Genomic DNA, 20661 nt, shown 5'->3' with positions numbered 1-20661 from the left:
TCTAACATCAGTATAATTCACTAAGACTAAATTCAATCAGCACCCAGAGGGAAAGGGGATTAGAATTAGCATTCTAAATCTATGTTTGGTAGATCCCATATACTCTTTCATTTCTATTCAGTAGAGAAAGTTGCAGTGGAGAATATGAAGTGGAATCTTTGCTAGTGACAGAACACATAATTCCAAGGCAAATATATTATGTGAAATTAAAATGCATAGCTTAGATAACATCAGTATCTATAGAACCAGAAGAAAATTTAGACTCATTAGTTTCATTAAAGAGATCAAATATCAAAACAAAAGAAGAGCTTTATCTATAAAAGCCCTCCAATATACCTTAATATAGAGAAAGCTAGTATATTAATCTCACTACACTGCTATTTTTCACTATTCTACTTAAAGGTGTTTTTCAAGCTGTTTCATATATGGTAGAAGTTTTGGCACAGGTATTTTTTAGGCACAACAGATATATATCCATTTGTAAGTACCTTAAACTGACTTCTAAGTGACTTCTGGCAAGTTATACTAGAATTCCTCATGGAGTTCTCTTAAACAAGAACAGTGTCTTTTCTTAAATGTGTTTTTAGAAAATGAATCTAAAAGGTTTCATGTGAAGTGGCTTTTTTTTTTTTTTTTAAGCAATATTTTGGAGTGCAGCATGGAGAATTGAAGACAATGCTGTAATCACAACAGATCTTGGAAGAACACAGGAAACATGTCTCAAGTCACAAGAAAAGCATCACAGAAACAAAAAATCCCATGTGCCACAATTTAATTTTCTTGAGTTATTAAATAAAAATCTCAACATTAAAAACAAAGATCAGCTACTTACCTTTGCCAAACAGGTCAAGTTAATAATGAGTGTGCAATAACCCCAGTCTTTGCACCACCTTTACAATGCACTTTTGTTTGTTTTCATGAACTAGAAGTTCTTTTTTAAGATAGAAAGCAAGACTGTCAACTTTCATATGATTCTAGAAGCTCTGACTGTTACAAAGCCAATTGCTTCCAGTGAAAGCAAGATTTATCAAAATTAGCAGGTTACTGAGTTGAAACAATCACTGATAAGTAAATGTTACAAATATTCAACGGAGTTAATATTCCACTATTTTTCCTTGAAAAATGTTATGTGCTACTTGAAGGACACTTGAAAAATACCAGTTAGTGTGTTAACAGGCTAAAGCCACTGACATTGACATGCTGCTGTTATCTGAGGCATTAGTCCTACAGCAAACTCAATTCTGCATAGAACAAGCCCTGATTGCAGATCTGGGGCACTTCCAGGGCTAGGAGGGACAGAGGCTGTTGGGCTTCAAGAAAGCACAGTCAGATTTATCTGCAGCTAATGGAGAATTTGTTGCCTCCTTTCTCTGCATAGCCATCACTTGCAAACTCATTCCCACAAATAAATTTGATCTCCTGTACCCTAAGGCTACCAAATACTGAGTTGTGTAGTTCTTAAATGGTGAGTTCTTCTCAATAATCCTCACTTATTTCATAGCACCTACTATTCAAACAGGTAAATAACTAGTGGAACTAGCATCCTGCTACTAAATGCAGTTTTTCTGTACATTATTCACGGGACCCAACCTCAAATCACATGATGTACTAGCAGTCAGATTTCAACACTGCTGGAATGCAAAGCCTTGACCAGAAGTCAGTGTTAGTATCCTATGTGTCGAAATGACAAATGTCAGAAAAAAACCAGCAGCTGCTTCAAAGAATGAATAACAAATACAGCTATAAGATTAAAGAAAAAACCTAGGAGGTGCTCACATCCTCAGGGGATTGCTATTTTCTCCAATCTCAGCAAGACTCTTTAGTACATTCAAGTAAAACATATGGGCCTATGTAAGGCCACACTATAGAAAGCAAAACTGACAAAGATTTTAATCTCCATTAGAAAAGCTCAAGAGCACAACACCCGTTTATTTAATAACATACGCCACAGTTTTACAAAGTCTCAATAAAGAGGGCTTTCAGAGTCTACCAGACAATTTGGAAGGCTGCTAGGACATTATGATAGCATTCAATATCTGAGTTCATATTGACAATGGCACACATAACTTTGAATAATATTATTGTGCCAGTTTCCAATTGTTCATTATTTCCCCCTGCTATTAAGTCACAGCTGAGTACTGTAAGGCAGAAGGCAAGCAGCTGTCTAGGGGAGAAATCACATCAGTCTTCACTGCCTACTTCAAACTTGACAGGGTCTTGGAAGCAATTGCAAACTTGTCTCTAAGAGAAAAAGGAGAAAAGAGTCTGGAACAGAATGTTACACAATAGTAAAACTGTGTAAATAGAAAAACATCTTTACTTCTCAATTCACAACTCTTGAAAGTGGCAGAAGTGCCAGACCTGACACTTCCTCTCCTCCCAGCCTTGCTTCTACTATATGAGTTTTCCCTTACCACTAAGAAGCTTTGGGTCAGTCTAGATAAAAATGCCCTGGAGTTAACAAGGAATTTAACAGCAGAATGGGCAACTACAGGAACAGCAGATAAGACTACTCACAGTACTTTGCCCCAGTTAAGGATACATTGGCAGAAAAGTAGTTGAGGTTTGTGGCCAGTTGTGTTGAAACACTATTTATACTACAGTAGACACTTAGCATTTCTTTTACCCAGAACTGTATTTCCTTCAGCAATGTCTTAAATTGGAATTTCCAAGGAGAGAGGTGATGTTCAAAAGGGATAAATGAAAGCAGTATATAAGATGCAATTATTTCTACTATTTATTTATATTGTTAAACAGAAGTGGACTACCTGAGGCAACCAGGACTGCAAACTGTGCTTTGTCTTTACCTGTCAGCAGATGCTATGGCAGATTCCAAGACTTAAAGGTAACTTTTTATCCTATAACCTCTAATGAGAAAATGTTTTACCACTGTCATTTTAAACCTTGTTCCCTCCAATCCTCACTGTTGATTGTACCCAGACCCTCCACCCAAGTGCAAAGCAGACTGACTTTGTTACAGCAGAAAGACTCTAACAGCAGTCTCAGAGAACCTTCAGTTAAGCCACACACATGCAGAAAAATCTGAAAATACCTACTCTGAGTGCTACTACAGAGTCTTTTCACTTATCAGTTGGTTTTTGAAAGGTCACTTTTACATTTCTTGTAGTAAATGTAGCTGTAACTATAATTTATTTTGGCATCTGGCTGGTATTTGGTGGGCTTGATATTTTTACACATACAGTACACTTCAAAAACTTCACTGAAACAGTTCACTGTTTCCTTAAAAATGAAAATATTAAAGATGTAAGACTCTCTGAAGAAATACAAGTTCTGTTCCTCTGCCAAAGTTGATAGAGTTTCCATGAAAAGCAAACTCCCCTCTAGCCTTGCACCAATAAAACTGTGCAAATAACTCCAGCTCATATTCCACTCCACAAGGATTCAGCTGCTTCATTATAAATGGGTTACACTCTAATTGCTCTAATTCTTGTGCCCTGCCCAGCAGCACTGGGCAGAGGTGTTACATTGAGATCAATTGCGTGGCTAGCTTCTACCTTAATTTATGAGCCAAGCAGAGTTTGAATTTTCACTAACTTGCCACAGCAAAACAAGTTAGTATTCTGCTAATTTTCTCTCACTTCTCTCAAAAGCTCAGGAGCCACAGGCACCAAAAAATCACTTTACCATCATTAATCAGCTAGTTCTTAAAGCACACTTGCCATAGAAAATACAACTAGTTCATAGAAGCAAAATGAAACTCCATCTACAGATGCTTTATTCAGGGTGAGGACAACTTAGGTCTTATTCTAACTTCCACTATTTCTTATATTACAGTGATTTTGTCAATACTAAGTTTTTATTAGTGTGAAGTCGGGTCATGTTCTGTGCAACATGGTTTTCATGGTTTTTATATTTGAATTACTGTATTTCGGTAAGCATACAATTAGTGTTATTTTAGTTGACTCTGCTTTCCTTAATCCAATATTATGAAAGCAATAAAAGGCTTGGAAAAAGACTAGGAGAGATACTGAAGCTGTTCTTCTCCTCAGTAGTAAGCATAAAACACTCGTTTGTTTTGTTCGTATTTTTTAAAAAAAGACGTCTTGACCACGTTCTCAACCCAACTTGTCTTCTATCCCTAATTCTATTCAGTACTGAAATGAAAACTCACAGAAATTGTTTCTCAATGAGTAACTTAAATAAAATATATGAAAGTTGAGTAGGTGACAATCCACCAAGGCCAGCAAACTAAAAGCTTAGTATAGAATAAATTAAAATTTCATACATAAAAATTTTCTCCTTTTTAAGAAAAAATAGGACTCTATTAAATGTCACAAACAATGTAATTAGGGAGGTGTGCTAAAAAGGAATAAGGTAAAAATCACACATCCACATAATTGGAAAAATCTTGAAACAGGAGGGAACTGGGCAGAAACAAGCCTGCCTCATTCACATCACAGAATTAACTTTTAGGAGGAACAAGATTTTTAATCATGCCTACAATTCAGCCCCAAGGTGCAAGACTTCTGTGGCTTGAAAACAAGATTTCATAGCTATTGGTGCTCCAAAGCTTGTGTTCTATTGCGTAGATATTACAGCAAACAGATGGATCATTTCCATGAGGAAAAAATATTGCCAAGTTAAATGTTCTGCTTTATGGTGGACTATAACAGGTGTTTTATTCTAACACTATAGCAACATTCACTAGGTTCTCACTGAGAAATTCAGTTTCTCTAGAGTTTAAGGTGTTCAGCTGTTCCTTAAAAATACCAAAAGTCACTTCCCTCATCTTGTAGAAAGTAAAGGATATAGTTAGATTATAGAAACTGATGTGGCTCTTTATCGCAAAAGATATCTGTATGCTATATTTCTCTGTATTTAAGTCTCTCACAATCTTAGCCCCCCATTAAACTACTAGATTAAAACATTTAAAAAAATAGAAAATTATTGCTGTCTAATGGAAACCAATTCTTTGATTTTGGCACATTACTGCTAAATAAACTGTCAAAAGTTTGACAAGAGAAAAAAGGATATAAAACAAAGCAGTATTGGAACCTTTCTAGGAATTAAGTTAAAATACTCTTCAAAACAAGCTTTTACTTGATGTTTTTTTATAGCTATTATCATACCTAGTAATAGTCATCAACCCATTCCACTCTAGTTATCAGGTCTGGATTAAAATTTTTAAGGGGGAAGTGTGAAACATTAAGAATTAATCATTAGCACCCCAAGAAATGCCAAGAATAAACATTTTTGTCACTTCTCATGCTTTTGATAATGACAACTATTTTGCAACTGTACACACAGAAACAATCCTATGTTGATCAGCATTTTGCTCGCAATTGAAGTAAGTTGTGGAGTTAGAGAAGTAAGAATATGGAATGGAGAAAGAAGTCCTTGTGCAGGAGAGGAGGGTATGTCCTGCAGGGGTGGGCAGGAGCCTTCTTAAGGATTGAAGAGGATTGTGTGGGTGTCACAGGTGGGAAGATGCCATGGTAGGATTCCTAAAGGGAAGGGATGGCTTTTGGGAAGGCTTGCACTCCTGTGAGATGTGAACTGCGAGTGAGCAGCGCAACCTCGTCCAGGGTGACACATGCTTGTGAGCAGCTTCTGCTTGCTGTGGGACCAGCAGGAGGGAGGCTGCAGTGGTGTTCAGAGGCTGAGGGTCTTCTCTGAAGCAGATTTTTGGGCCTGTGGAGAAAGTACTCACTGCACGGTGTCGGGAGAGGTTTCCACAGGAAAGGTGCAGAGCAGTATAGGCCTTCCACAGGAAGGGTGCTCACCACATGGTGTTTGCCAGCAAAGTTACCCTTGAATAAGTATTTGGGTGGGTTTGCAATCTATGGACAAGGGATCAGGGGCAGGGGGGATGGCTTGGAACAGATGAATGGATTTGTCCAGAAGGAGAAGGTGCCTTTGAAGGTGGCAGGGTGAAGAATGCTGTGGCAGTCATGGGTCCATGGGCTAAGGGATTGAGGAAAGCTTGTGGGCTTGTGAGCAGAGAGTTTCTGGGGGAAGGAGAGCCTTGTGAAAGACTTACACATGCATGTGTGCAGCTGCCATATGGTGTGAAGGTGGTGGGGGTGGCAGGAGAGCTCGCTGATGCTATTCATGGGCTGAGTGCCTCATGTTTTGGTGGGCTTGCTTTCCAAGAGAGGACCTGTTATGTGGGGGAGCCCTTACCCATGAGTGGAGTGCCTCGTGTTTGGAGCAGGCTTCCAGCCTTGGGAAAAGTGGTTGTTTGGAAAGCAGAAGCCACCACTGAGTGGGACAGAAAGTCTCAAGAAAGGAGTGGGAATATGTAGGGTGGAACCTTATCTAGGGGTGACAAGGGATTGTGAGGCAAGACATGGTGGGCAAAAGCTTGCTGTGATGATTGTGAGCAAAGTGCATCCTGTTAGGGCAGGCTTGTAGCTGTGCAAAAAGGCACATTCTGTGGGACAAGGAGGAAGCCTTATTCTGGAGTGACCACTGCTTTTGTGCAACTTCCATTTGCAGTGTGGGCCCTGTAGGCAACAACAGTGTGATGAGTGCAGTGATTTATGTTTGAGGGAGTCTCATCTTGAAAAAAGGCCGTTCCAGCAAGTGGGCATGGGTGCCTGTGAGTGGCAGGTGCCTGGAACAATGACAAGTTGCATGAGGGATGACTTGAAATTCTGTGCATGACCTTCTTAGTTTACTAACCACCTCTCTTCCCCACATTTTAGCTTTATTTACAGGGACAAAAAACCAACCTTAGAAAAAAATCATGTGTTATCTTACCATTTATAGACTTTTTTAGTTCTACTTTTCTTAGCTGCCTCCTTTATGCTTAAACTAACCACCTTTCTTTGGAAAGACTTGATACCCACTTTAAAACAAGTTCACAGAAGATTTCTGTAGCCCAATTCAGATTTCAGCTTCTACTCTGACTATTCTCTTCTGACTCCCTGCTTTTTGGACTATTACACTTTAACACGTAATTTCTCTTTCCCATCCTTCTCTGCTTTATTATTGTCTAGCAGAGACACAAGCTACCCAATGCCCAGCCAGCTCATATCCCCTCTCAGCACCTACCTGTTTCCAGCCACCTCAGTTCAGCAGGGATTTTTGTTTCCTGTTGTCTCAATGCCCAATCCAGATGGAACTAGAAGGACCAAGCAGTGCAGTTAGGTTTTGCAGGGTGATTCTCTGAAGCTACAAGTGCTTGTGATGCCTGGAAGGCTCTACTGGTGTGTTGCAGCTGGCTATAGTTCCCAGGTTAGGAATCCCTGATGTTTTTCTGTCTAACACTGATGGTCTTTTTAGAATTTGGACTGAGGCTAGTATGGGTTATAATTTAACTTGATTGGTATGAAGCTACTTTCATTCCAAATACTGCTGGCTGCACCAATCACACTGTTATACCTGGGGAGCTCAGAGACAGGGTAAAGGTGACTGATAATGTCCAAACTTTTTGTTTGCTGTAGAGGAAATAGATGGTGAGCAAAAGTTGGAATGAAGAGAAGGAGGAAAATCTGACAAGTGAGTATGGTACTCTAACACTTAATTAGTGTTTACTTGAGATGTAGGTTATAGGCTCAACCTTCTGAAAACCTACCAAGAGTAATAGCACTAGAGGAATTACTATGAAGTGTCTTCCTGCTGAATGTTGCAATTCATAACTGTATGGATTTATTAGTTTTGAGAGATACTGTGTGTGTTGTCATAGCAGTTAAAAGATAATATTGTTTTAAATTAATTTATTTTGTATGGCTATTTGGGATTTTCTTAGTCATATTAACATGTTGGTGCTTTGCTGCAGCAGCAGGTAAAGATGGGATCTGTCACCTGTTGCAATCACTGATTTTTAAGTTTCAGTGAGCACTATTTTAAAGACTTCTCTTTGCTGGGCTATTACTCAGCTGTGCTGTGTTTGTAGACCTAGATCCTGCAATGCAGGTACTGGCCCAGTTTATTGAACCAGAGAAGTGCCCTGTGAGGTGTTAAACTTGATTCTGCCTGGTGTGGTGCACTCTGGACTGCTGTGATTTTGGCATCTACTGCTAAATTTTTATTCCACCAAAACCAGGTTTATCTTTAAATGCCTCAAGGTAGTGCTTCTGGGAGCTGTGATTGCTATGGTAATCCTGCTCATGCAGTAGGCTTGTGAATACACCTACACTTGGGCAACTTCAGTGGCTGCAGATATAGCTGGTGACACAGCAGTCAGTAGGAAGAGTTGCAATTGTTTTGTTTAACATGGATTTTTAAAAATTGGAACAGATTGCTTTCATCATCCAGAGCTTTTTATCTGAAAAGGAGCTGAGTGAACAATCTGTTGCCTACCCTTAAAGTTTTCAGTGGGGGAGGTAGAAAGCTGTAAGCCAGCCTTGGAGGTCTGCTCTTGCCTGCTAGGAAGACAGCAGTCTGTGAATGACTCAGTTGGGAACCATGGCAAAATGGAGCTTATGTAAAGGAGGTATTGCTGCCATCAGCCATCCTGTCTGGGTGAATGGTTCAGAAGTGAGGTCACTGTGTAGTGCCTCACACGCAAGATGCATTCCTATAGCCATCAATGATTTGCAGCAAACACCCCTTCTTTGTGGCCCAGCATAAAAATATGTGAACAACATCATCTTTCCTGGGGCTAGGATGAAGCATAAATTACAGAGGGCACCTTATAAACATGTTTAAGGCAATTTAGACATCTATGCAATCTTTTAAGTGTCTTTCCTTCTCAAAGCAGAACGTTTTTGTAATTCTGTTTTGCTGCCATTTTTACTTTACTTTTGGTAAGAAAATAGCTTCTCTGCTCCCTGTTTTGGTTTTGGTGATACTGAATAAATTTAAGAATTTTAAATTGTTACCAAAAAAGTTTAAAATAATACTTTCTGAATTGGGTAATGTAGATTTACAGATTCTTTACTTTGCAGTAATATAGCTTCCATAGAAAGCTGCATTTGGGCATCTCCTGTTTTGACTGAAGGGTCTATTGTGTTCTGTCCTGCCTAATCTTTTAGTAATAGTTGGATGAAAAGGATGATTACCCTCAAATGTATACTTTCATCTTGACAAATGTACTTTCAGCTTGACATTTCCATACCACCAGTAGCGACTCTTCTAAAGACTAATAACTCTTTGTATAGAGCTGTAACAAAGTTTTTGCCTGCCTGACCTTTCAGCATGTAAAAGATTGCAGGAGCCAACAGAAACACCAAGTGAGGGACAAAATTTGGTGTTCACAGTTACAATTGTTTGTGCTTGATTAAAGGTATTTACACTGCAATTAAATAATATTTTGGTATAAAATTCATAACAGAAAGGAAAGATTCAGGGGTGTGTTTTAATTACAGATCAAATCCCTGGAATGTGTTTAGTTATGTGTTTAGAAAGCAATGGACTCTGCCTATGTCTCCACATTACTCCTCTTGCTTTTGCTAGTAGCTGCAAGATAATGTGAACAGTGACAGCAGAGATAGTAAGACTGTAAATGTGTGTAAAGCACACACCAATTTTAACTTTATGTTGTTGTCCCACTTCTTTACCAGAATTCCTTTTGTTGTGCATTGCTTTTCAAAGACTAAAGCAGACATCATAATGTTTTCTCAACAGCTGGAGTGCTGTGTTTGCTAAGGTGTACCTCAAAATGATGCAAAAAGGTTCAGAGATTTTTTCATAACAACAGTGACTGATGGCCACATATTTGAAGACAATTGGCCTTCTTACTCTGAAAGATGAAGGTGACTTTGCTATAAGCACTTCTCTGTATAAACCTTTCCTATTGATGATGGATTAATCTTAAATGGTGTCTTGAAAATATCCCCACTAATGAATGATAGGAGATTTTTTTGTGAATAATTATAACTTTTCCGTTTTTCCATCTTGATTCAATTTATCAGCTTCATTTTCTCTCTATAGAAAACCAAGTGGGACTTCCATATTTGATGCCCTCAATTCTGTAAAGCACATCCTCATACCTCACAATATAATTTGAGAACAGTGTCCTAAATTACTGTCTAATTCACAGCTGGGCCTATTATCCTCAAAATATTTCCCAGAGTGATTGTTGGCACAGAGCAAAACAAGATTAAGTGTTGTTCACAATGGGTCGCTTCAAAGTTGTTTTGATTTTTTCAATGTGTTTTGTCTTGTTTTCAAAGCCAAGCCTTGTGGTTTAGCCTCAGTTAGCAAGTCAGCGCAGGCACCTGCTCTCCTGAGAGGTGGAGCTGAACCACTCTGTCACCCATCAAACAAAACAGTTTGTAGGACTTCTGGATGTAGTTTAGTACCCTGAAACTCAGAGCAAGTAAAATTCTGGTAGGCTGAGATACCCTGTAATATATTATACCCTGTACATATTTATGCATGAGCAATTTGATTCCATGAAACCCTTCCTGGGCAAAATTTTACCTGACATCAGGAAGCCTGAATGAAATTCTGAATGAAATGCAGTCATGTTCAAGGACAGAAATATCAGGTGAAATATGGTAATGAAGTAAATGCATCTTCATATATTTTGGTTAGGAAAGTGTTTTTGATTTGAGTGTTTTTTTCCAGCACAACAATTAATTTAATAAATTCTCTTTAGAAGGAAACATTGAAGTTCCCTAAGAGTAATGGAAAAGAAAAAAATTTTCATAACCTGTAGTACTAAAATTTGGAATATTTTATATAATTTGGACAATGTTAAAATACCAAAGCTCTGAGTCCAGCAAAAAGGGAAAGCTCTTGTTAGCTTTTAGCAGGCTTTATCTATGCCCAGGTGTTTGCTTGTACTCCTTGCATAACTTTACACTTAGATAAATACAGTGATGTAATAGTTTATGGACCATATCCCAGGCTGCCAAGGTAATTCACCTGGCTTGCACTCTGCTTTTGACCATCCAAGAATTTCTTGTCCTGGCAAAGGATGAACCACAGGCCGAATCCATATTCTGATGGTAGCTGCTTATTTGACAGTCTTGACCTTCTCTCCCTGCCAAAGACCAAAATGAAGCAGTGAAGAGTTTTGCAATCTGTGCAGTAAGCATATCTCTTCTGAAAATGTTCTGTACTGTACATACATAGCAGTTTGTGACATGATAGGAGAAAAACTGAGGTGCACTATTCTAATCTCCATACCCGACAATTTTATCAGGAAGGTGGATTCCTTTCTATTAAATTAGTGTTCACAATTAGGGAAGCTACCTACACAAAACTCTTGAGGTGGAGAGGGTGTAGTGAAGTTATACATATCTGACAGTGGGATAACTAACATAAAAAACTTTCTATTTAGATTAGAGTGTTATTCTGAAGCAGATTTTTAATTTGCTTCTAATCCAACAGAAATCCATTTGATCATCAGTGTCTGAATTACACCATAAAATTGAAGCATTATTCTTAATCAGGATTATAATTAGATAGATGCCAGGGAAATTGAAGTTGTGTTAATGAAGATGAGAAGAAGCTTTAAGGCCAAGGAAATTGTTACTGCCTTTCACCTAAGTCCATGCACCAATAATAATGGCTGATGAGGATATAAATCTAATTTCAAGCTGTGTCCAGGGATCTGGGATGTTCAGCATCAAGAATTTCTGCTGGAAATATTTAGTAACTTTCCAGAGGGAAAGATAGTTCTAGGACAAGACATGGGGACAAACATTAGTCAAGTGAGGTGCATAGGATAATCCCACTTTGTGGAAGGCACAGGTTGCTGTCCTAGGTGATGCAAAAAATTAAAGGTAGACTGCTTCTCTGTCTGTCTCATCTTGTTTAAACTTCCTTTCCCTTAAAGACAGAAAATCTGACTTATGCTTGAGCTTATTGAGAAATTTTGGAATATAAAATACAAGACATGGCCTTGAAAGTTAATTTTTGATGGCATGTCCAATTGCTTTGAGGATTATCATGAAAAATTACTTCTACTGAAATTCTTTGTAGTATTGTTTTTAAGCAGGAGTTTGTTAACTTTCCAGACATACTTTTCATATCCACCTGGCCTGTAATAATTTACTTGATAACACATACTGAAATGTTTGTCAGGCTTATTAGGATCTTGGTTGGTTAGTTTCAAACAAATACAACTAAATATTTATAAAGCTTCTTGCTGATAAAAAGGAAATGGTGCAATATACACACCATAATACTGTAGCTGCCTTGTTGGTCATCAGTTCCTTCTGTGCTTGGAAGTGTGTGCATTTCTTGAACATGCTGTAACTCATCGCTATTCTATATTGGTGCAAATTCCTGAAAGTCAAGCAAGCATGCTTTTTAAACAGAATCCTTGGCAACAAGAAGAAAGGAAAAAAAAATCCAAAGGGCTTGTTTTTCTAAAGACTGACAGAGGCTACAAGTTGAGAGGTGAATCAAGTAAGCTGGATAATGTCCAGAAAGTGAGATTAAGAAGAAAGGAAGGAATCCTAGGCACAGGCAGCAGAATGATAGAGTAATTTTCTAAGACTTAATAGCGTGACATCAGTGGGCCTTTTAGTTCTGTCTGCCAGTGTATTTATTTCCTTTCTAACTTAAGTTCAGTTTGTTTTACTTTTAATTCTGTTCCTAGCAAAAGCATGAGTCACCTCTTGCAAATAGATCCATGTTCCTGAACAGTGCAAGTTTTTATACATGAACTGAACGGTTTTCAAAGTCAAGAGAATGCAAAACAAACAAGTTCTTTAGAATATACTTGAGCTGCTGTTGATCACTAAATAGTTGCAGAGAGATCCTTTGCTGATGCAAATGGGTATAACTTCCATTGATTCCAAGAGGGCTGTGTTGAGCCTTTACAATACAATAAGGTACTGCGTAGAGAGCTGTTACCATCCCACAATCAGGTTTTGTTAAATAGAAGTCTTGCAAAGTTTTCTCTTGAGGGTCTATAGAACTGCTTGCAACAGGCTTCAATAAATGCTGCTGAATGAAGGAAATAGTTTTAATTTTCCTCTGCTCAGTAAGTATTTCCAGCCTGGTCAGTACTACTAGTCACTTGAAATGAGCTTCTTCATTTACTGGAGCATCCATGAAGTTCTAGAGCACCAGAACCCTAAGAAAAGCTCTATTTCCTGTAGTTTCACTCCCAGGTCCAGCATGAAGAGTCAGTAGCTAATATCAGCTCAGAAGAGTTGGAACAGGAGACATCCAGCTCTAGGACTGAATACAAAACAAGTATTAGATTCTTTATGCATGTGTTGGCTGCTTACTGCTGTGTGATAGAACAGTCAGAGTTAAAAATTTGCTGCTGATAAAGAAGACATCATATTGCATCTTATTGCCTGTGAAGGAGTTACATTATCAGTTTCTTTAGAAGTTTCTTTAGAATAAAAGGATGTAAAGAAAACTTTATAGCAAATATGTTTCCTTCTACTGAACAATCAGGTGCTTAAAGTTCAATAGTTACTTTTTGGCTTTGCCAATATATAGAATTTTATTCTATTATATGATCATGTTTTTTCCCATATGTGCATCATTTTGGATATATGGCAAGTATATTTAGAAGAGTGTCAAAATGAAACATATCACTTATAATGTATTTGAATATATTTTCTACCTACAATTGAAAAAATTTTTTGCTTTCACCGACATGTAAGTAATAAAAATCCAAGAGTCTTCTAATGCTATAATATTGATTTACTTATACTAATTTTATGGTTTACTATATAGTATCAGTTTCCCTGTATTTTAGTTGAAAACTAAAATGATGAGTAAAATGACAGTGGAGGAAACCTTCTTGCTCCCTCACCTTTTTCTAGTGCACAGGTATTTACAGCAAGAAAATGACCGATATTTTCTTTTACTGGTGTTAACTTTTATGTTCTTAAATATTTAATTTCTTGAATGATGATTGAAGACATCTACATGAGGGACACTGTAAGACAAAGCATGTTAATGAGTCTTGGCATTTGTACTCTGAGCTGATCAGAAGCTGCTCTAGGCAAAGCAGTCTTGGACCCAGCACTTTTGATAGAGAGAACAAGCAACAGAAGCCTTCATTTCAGGACATTAAGAGTATTAGAAGCTTTGGCTAGTTAAATTGAAGTATTATATAACTTATTCCCTCTTCTAGATTATGTAGAGGCCTGCATAGGTGAAAATATCATGCTTTAGGACACATTTTTAATTCTTACCTACTGTCAGACATTGAAAGGGGTATTTATTTCTCCACCGTTGGCTATCAGTGCAATACAAATGGGTTACAGCTAAAATTCTAGACTTTTGGAGCAGATGTTAATCCCTGATTTCAAATGAATCACTATACCCTGTTCCTGGTGGAATAAGACTAACTACATTTAAAATCTAAATTTGAATACAGAAGTAGACTACCCCTGTGCACAAATTCATTTGAGTTTGCTGCAATATTGCATAGTCTACTCATAAAATATCTCTGTTTAAATGCATGCTTAATAATGCTTAAATGTATAAATAAATACATTGACATTGGCTGTTTCAGTTTCTCAGCAGCACCCTGTAAAGATCTCAGTTAAGGCTCATGGCTTTCTAACAATATTACCAGCAAACATTTTCGTGTAACACATATAAGGTAAAGGGGAGTCTTAAATTTGCTTTCATTATAAGTGGTACATTTGGTGCTTCTCTTTAAACAAGCTCAGATTTGACCAAGTGAAAACACATCAAAAGGAAACTAAGTTGGCTTGATCTCTTTGGAACGGATTGTGTGAAGTCATAGTTGAAGATGGAAGAAGGACCTCTGAAAACTATGTAGTCAAAGTTCTGTGCAAAGGAAGGTCATGTAGAGAAGCTTGATATTAGCTGTGTCCAGTCTGATCTTGAATATCTCCAAGAATGGAGACTTTATAACCTCTGAAACCTGTTCCAGTGTTTCATCACCCTAAGTAAAACATTTTTAAACAATTTCCAGTATTCCCATCCTCTCTCTGGCTGCTACTGAGAAGAGGATTGTACATGCTCCCATCAGATACTTCTTCAGGCTGAACATCCATAGTACTTTCAAATTGTCATGTGAAAAATGTGCAATCCTTTCATTGTCTTTGCTGCTCCGGTATATTTATGTCTGTCTTGCAGCCAGGGAGCCCAGATTGCACACGGTGGCCTCAGCAGTGCTGAGCCTAGGGAGAGAACTGCCTACATCAGCCTGCTAGCTATTGCAACTCAAGATGTTGGCAAGTTTTGCTGCACAGGTTGGGTTCAACTTGTTTTCCATGAAGATCTCCAGGTTTTCTACCATGCCACTTTCCATTCAGATGCACCCCTGTGTGCCTGGGTACTAGGGGTTATTCCTCCTCAGGTGAAGGATTTTTGCACACCCCTTGCATTAAAAAGTATTACTACTTTTTAAAATACTGTTTTTCTTAGAGATTACATAAAGCTTCAATAGCAAAATGCTTTGGATTTGGGTAGGACTATGAGAATCAGAAAAGCAAATTAGGACCTTAATAGTTCTGAATACTGCAACCTTAAATCAAAACTTGTGGGTAAGTACAGATGTAAAATGAGTTTATACAGACAGTCATTTTATCCTAATTTCACCGTGCATTTCCCTAATACTCCCTAGAAAATGCAAATTTGCAAGTGAGGGCTGATAGTTTTGTACAAAGTGCCTCTTCCAGATTTTATTTTCTAAAACTATTTGTGCAGTGCTGCAAGTGGGTGGCACTGGTGGTATGTACTGCTGGAATTTTGCCTTGACCCTGCCAAAATTCATTCAAGCAATGATCTTTGAATATTTCTTTCCAAACCACATGATGGGCTTTTGGCTTCTGCAAAGGTTATGTTTATCCAAAATCACCCTTAAAATTCAGTCCAAAAAACTCCAAATGCCCTGTTTAGGATATCTAAACTCAACTTCTTGTGGTTGTTTTGTTTTTTCATGCAGCCATTGGTCATGAGCTCAGGCTGTGCTTCCAGTTTGACTGATTAGTTGTAATGCCACTGTTCTCCTATCCTTGCTGGCCACGTGTGTACGTGCATCTATAAAGATCTTTTTGCTTTTACTAATGCTTGATCCAGGGTAGTAATATAGTGAAAAATTTCTTTTGATAAGTGAAAGCTTTCTTTGCTGTAGTTCATTGCAAGAGCATTTCAAGCATCAAAATGAAAATTAAAGAACTTAAAAGCCAGCTAGGTTGCACTTGCCACAACATATGTATCTGTTGTGATGACAGATTTGCAACAGAGGTCCTGTGTAGCTGGGGAAGACTTAATATGGCTTCATTGCTATCAAGAAATGAGATGAGTGGTCTTATCTTAGGGCCTTAAATTCATTTCAATGTATTACACACTCACAAAAGTATGATAAGTTTGGTTAAGCAGCAAAGCTGTGGAAAAACTTGCTGATCAATTAAAAAATACAGTAAAAGATAATAAAATACTGTACAAGCTGCAAAGAATTTGATGGTTATATTGCTCTGTCTTCTGCAGATAAACGTGGCATTAAACCTCTGTGAAAGCATCTTTTTGATACATTCTAAAGTAAAAAATAATTTTAATAAAATTAAGGGTCTGTAACTCCACCCCCTTGTTGGACTGTGCTTGTAGGAGGGCTCTTCACAGCACAACAAGGCTGATAGTGAAAAGAGGTGGTGACAGGTTATCTTTTAGCATCTCAGGGATGCCTGAATGCAATCCCCATCATACTAGCACTAGAAAGGTTCCCTGCTCCTGGTGCTTGGCAGGTCAATGCAGTGAGGCAGCACTAAGTGACACTCTGCAGTGTGCTGAACCTTCTTTCCATTAGGCATGCTCCCTTGTCCTTCAGAAAGGAACCTCAGCACATCTTCCACTCTCTTTCCAAAGGGTTCTGCTTCAGTCTGTGTAGGAGATACAAACATAACAGCTCACACAAGAAGTAAAGTACAGCAAAAGCAAAACATCCTGGTAAAATGTCAAACCCCAGAAGAAGATACCTCTGTATGTGTAGGTTGAAGAAAACATAAAAATACTTATATCCAACTGTGCCTTTAGTGCCTAGCTTTCTTGCTTCTTTCTTTTACTGAAATTGAATATCCACTGCAGTGCATTAGCTTTCCCATTCAATGCAATTTGACTGGAGTTAAGTGAACACTTGTGCCATACTTTTTGTCCATTCTTTAAAGAAGCATTTGAAAGTAATTTCATAGGGATGAGTGATTTAAGTTGGTAGTTCAACATCTTCCCATGACCAAACTAGTGAATTTATTATGCAGTGAAATAAGGACCATAATGTGAATACTGAGGTGTCACAGTCAAATTCTACTTTTGCTCAGTTCCAGTTATAAGAGCAGGCTTTGTAGAAGAGTACTGAATAATGAGTTTGTGCTGGGGAATGCCCATGGCTGCCCAGCATTTGATGCACTGTCATCTCTATTTCCTATTTCACAGCTATAAGACTGCCTTTTATCTTGGCACATAAATATTTGGCAGACTTGCATTATTTATGTTTATCACAGCCCTTATGCGTTTGCATAAATCATTATGATTGGTTTTTAATGTGACCTAGATAAATAGAATCTCATTGTACATTGCAAGAAATTTTAACTTAGAATCCTGTTTCATGAATACCTGTATTCATAAGCTACATGAGTACAACATTGATGCTTGTCACACTCATTGCTTTGATGTTTCCAAAGACAAGTTTGGAAAGGTATGCATGAGAAACCTACTGCTGAGACCTGGGGTAGCAAGTTTCCCATAGCATTCCTAGAATAACAGAGGAAGAAATATGCAAATCACTTCAAACCCAGACACTTTGGACACAGCTTACAAATTAGTCTTTTTGGCATAAATCCTAGTTCAATAGCTTGATTATTCAACTGTAGTTTTGCACTCCTGCTACAAAAGGAAGGAATTTCAAGCACGTTGTTTGTGAGCTGCTTACAAGCCCTCCCCTATGAACCCTGGACCCTTTTCTTAACTGCAGCAAAGCAGGCTGAGAACATACCACAGAGCAATGTGCTGGAATAGTTTTTAAATGTTAATGAATAATATGATTACTTTATTAGAGGACCCTTCTGTGATGTGTTTCCAGGCACTGTTCAGGAATGTATTTATGCACACAGTGTTTTATTTGCTTAAGAGAACTAGTAATTTTTTTTTTATATCCTTTGACCTTCCCCCCACTCCCCCTTTTCAACTTTTCAAGTTGTTGATGTAAAACTTCTGTGAAACAAAGCAGGGTAACTGGCAGAGAACAGTGTTCTAATGTCTGCGATAAGTATTTTTGAAGAGTCACGAACTATTCTGCACCCAAATGATTAAGGAGATCGTGTCTATGCAACAGCATTAATCACTCCTTCAATCATGTCCCTGAACTGCTTCCAGAGCTCTGATATCTTATTTCTTCATCTCATATTACATGTGACAGGAATGAAAAGAGGCTGTAAAAAAGAAGTGGGCACTACTTCCTATTCTAGTTCCTGGTATACATAAAACCACAATCCTACTTGTATCTGGCATTAAGAATCTGGATAACATTCTACTTGTGCAGAGAATACTACAACAGTGACAGGAATAATTCAGGCATTTTTCTTGAAGCAGGTTGTCAACTTGAAAAACTGTGCTGTAAATTAAAACAGCTCATCCAAGCAGCTGTAAATTGCATGACTAGCACTTACTCAGCAAATTACTTCCTGTGGACCTCACTGACCTTGTCAATATTGTGAGGGGCATGGCTTCACATGGAGAGAAATTGCTTTTGAATAGTTACTCTGAACACGTACAAAAAATTAGCTCTGTAACAAGGAGGCATGAGATAACTTAAAAATACATGAGAATTTTTAAAGCATAAAAAGAACATACAAAAATTTTCTGTGTATTGGATGTTCCTGATCCACAGCTTTCTTGCTTGTCTCACTATTTTTTTTTGTTATAATTTTAATAATAGTTCTTAAAAAAAAAAACAAAAACAAAACCAAAATAATCTCAGCTTGTTTGGAGGGAAGGTTATTCATTAGCTGTCATATTTATGTAAGAGCTTCCAGCTGTCAACTTAATTGGACTAACATAGAAAATAAAGCATTCTTAGCCCAAAGTTTTACTCCTGATGTCAGGTCAATTTCAAGCCAAGCTGAGTTTTTCTGAGAATCTAAATTATGTGTGTGTCATGGTTCCAGTTGGCAATATTGGTGAGATCTGCTGGTCTGCACTAGATTCCTTTGTGTACTTGTTTACCTTAAAGTAAATATTACCTATTGAAAAGACATTTTTTCAAGGCATAACACTCATTTTTAGCTTTAAGAACCTGGATTCTGTGAAATTTATTCTTTCATTTTTTTTCTCCTAATAACTTTTTGTAGCCAAAAATTTATCCAGGTAACCCAATAGACAATTACAATAAGATTTGAACCCTGCTATTTTTAAACTTGTAAATATTTTTTTCTGCCTTCATAATTTTAATTTTTTTTTTGCAATCCCCTCTGCAGTTGTCTACAAAGTAGACAAATTACAGAACTGTGCTGTGAACTCTCTTGCTTCTTAACAGAAGTGATTTTATTTGCAATTTGAAGGATTTGATGTCTCTTACCTATTGTTTCCTGAATATCTGCTGCAATGGCCTTGGCAGCAGGGAGTATTTGGAAGTTGAACAGTGTAGCTCAAGGAAGCACCGTTTGACTCAAGCAGTTTTGCTGTGTGCTGAGATGAGTCCAGCCATTGTGACTTAGGTAAGACAGCTCAGAGCTGCTGCACACCCTGAAGTGTTCCTGGACTACAGAACTTGCAAGGAGTGTAGAACTTGCATTGTGGATCTTTTGCAGATTTTTCGACATTTCAAAGTGGGATCTTTCAACCAGCACTGACACTATGGTAATGTCCAGAATTTAAGGCTGTCAGGTGCTCTATAAACTCAGATACTCTCTGTGCTACAGGACTTAATTCACACAATACCCAACTGCCTGTAAGAGTAATTTCAATGGAACAAGAGAGAATGGAGAAAATCACAATACAATAATCTGCTTAAGGAAACTGGTAAGGCCTTAGATTTCATGGTCAGTGCACTGTCAATACAGGTGGGAAAAATCTCATGGAAGGAACTGATTTGGAAAACCAGTTCAATTCTAGGCTGTTCATTCCTGGCTGCACACAAAAATACAGCTGATAATATGCATTATATTCCATCTGCAGGTGGCCATGTTTGCACTAAAAATTCAAAACTAATTTAATCTCCACCTATAAGATAGAGAAATTGATAAAAGGGTAGTAAAATTGCCGGCCCAGGCTTACACTGTAGGGGAACATCAAAGGACAGAATTTCTTATGATCTGCATACTATTTGCAACACATTTTGCCCTTACCCTTATCTACCCTTATCTGAAACAAAGCTAATAACATTACTTCCTACTGAAATTATTTGGAACAAAAGTATTAAATCAAAATTATTCATTACATCTGTCTCTAATTCATGTCTTCTTAGATACAGTAACCTGTATTGAAATTTAAGTACAAAAATGTTCCACTACCTACGTGCCAATTTAAAACAACTTATCATCACTGTGTAAGAATAGATTTCATAGCTGGCTTTGATGAGCAGTGCAAAAGTCTAGATTCCAATACCAAGTGTTCCTACAGTGTGAATTTTCACACTTTGTGTTCAGATCTGCTTGCTTCTACAAATTAGCACAAGAATTCAGAAAGAAAAGCCAGGTCAAAGGCATTTTAGTAAGACATATATCATCATGGCAGGAAGTAAAGTAAGCTGATAGAAGAGACACTTAGCTGAATCAGAAGAGAAATTCTCAGGTGTCATGTCTGTTGCAAAAAAAACCCCAACAAACCTTCCAAGTGCTTTCAGCTTTCTGGTTTGGTGTTTTG

General features: G+C 37.8%; 1 protein-coding gene across 1 annotated transcript in view; it reads left to right on the top strand.

Moving 5' to 3' along the window:
* The first annotated feature begins 7357 nt into the window (after positions 1–7357).
* TLR3 (toll like receptor 3) overlaps positions 7358–20661 on the top strand; it is a 35972-nt gene continuing 22668 nt past the window's right edge. Inside the window, exon 1 of the mRNA XM_059470760.1 lies at positions 7358–7464. Within this exon, the coding sequence (XP_059326743.1) occupies positions 7419–7464 (46 nt within the window). The 5' untranslated portion in view covers positions 7358–7418. The remainder of the gene's footprint in view (positions 7465–20661) is intronic.

The sequence above is a fragment of the Ammospiza nelsoni genome, chromosome 4, assembly GCF_027579445.1.
Source record: "Ammospiza nelsoni isolate bAmmNel1 chromosome 4, bAmmNel1.pri, whole genome shotgun sequence".
Classification (NCBI taxonomy): domain Eukaryota; kingdom Metazoa; phylum Chordata; class Aves; order Passeriformes; family Passerellidae; genus Ammospiza; species Ammospiza nelsoni.
This window is presented reverse-complemented; position numbering and strand designations above follow the sequence as displayed.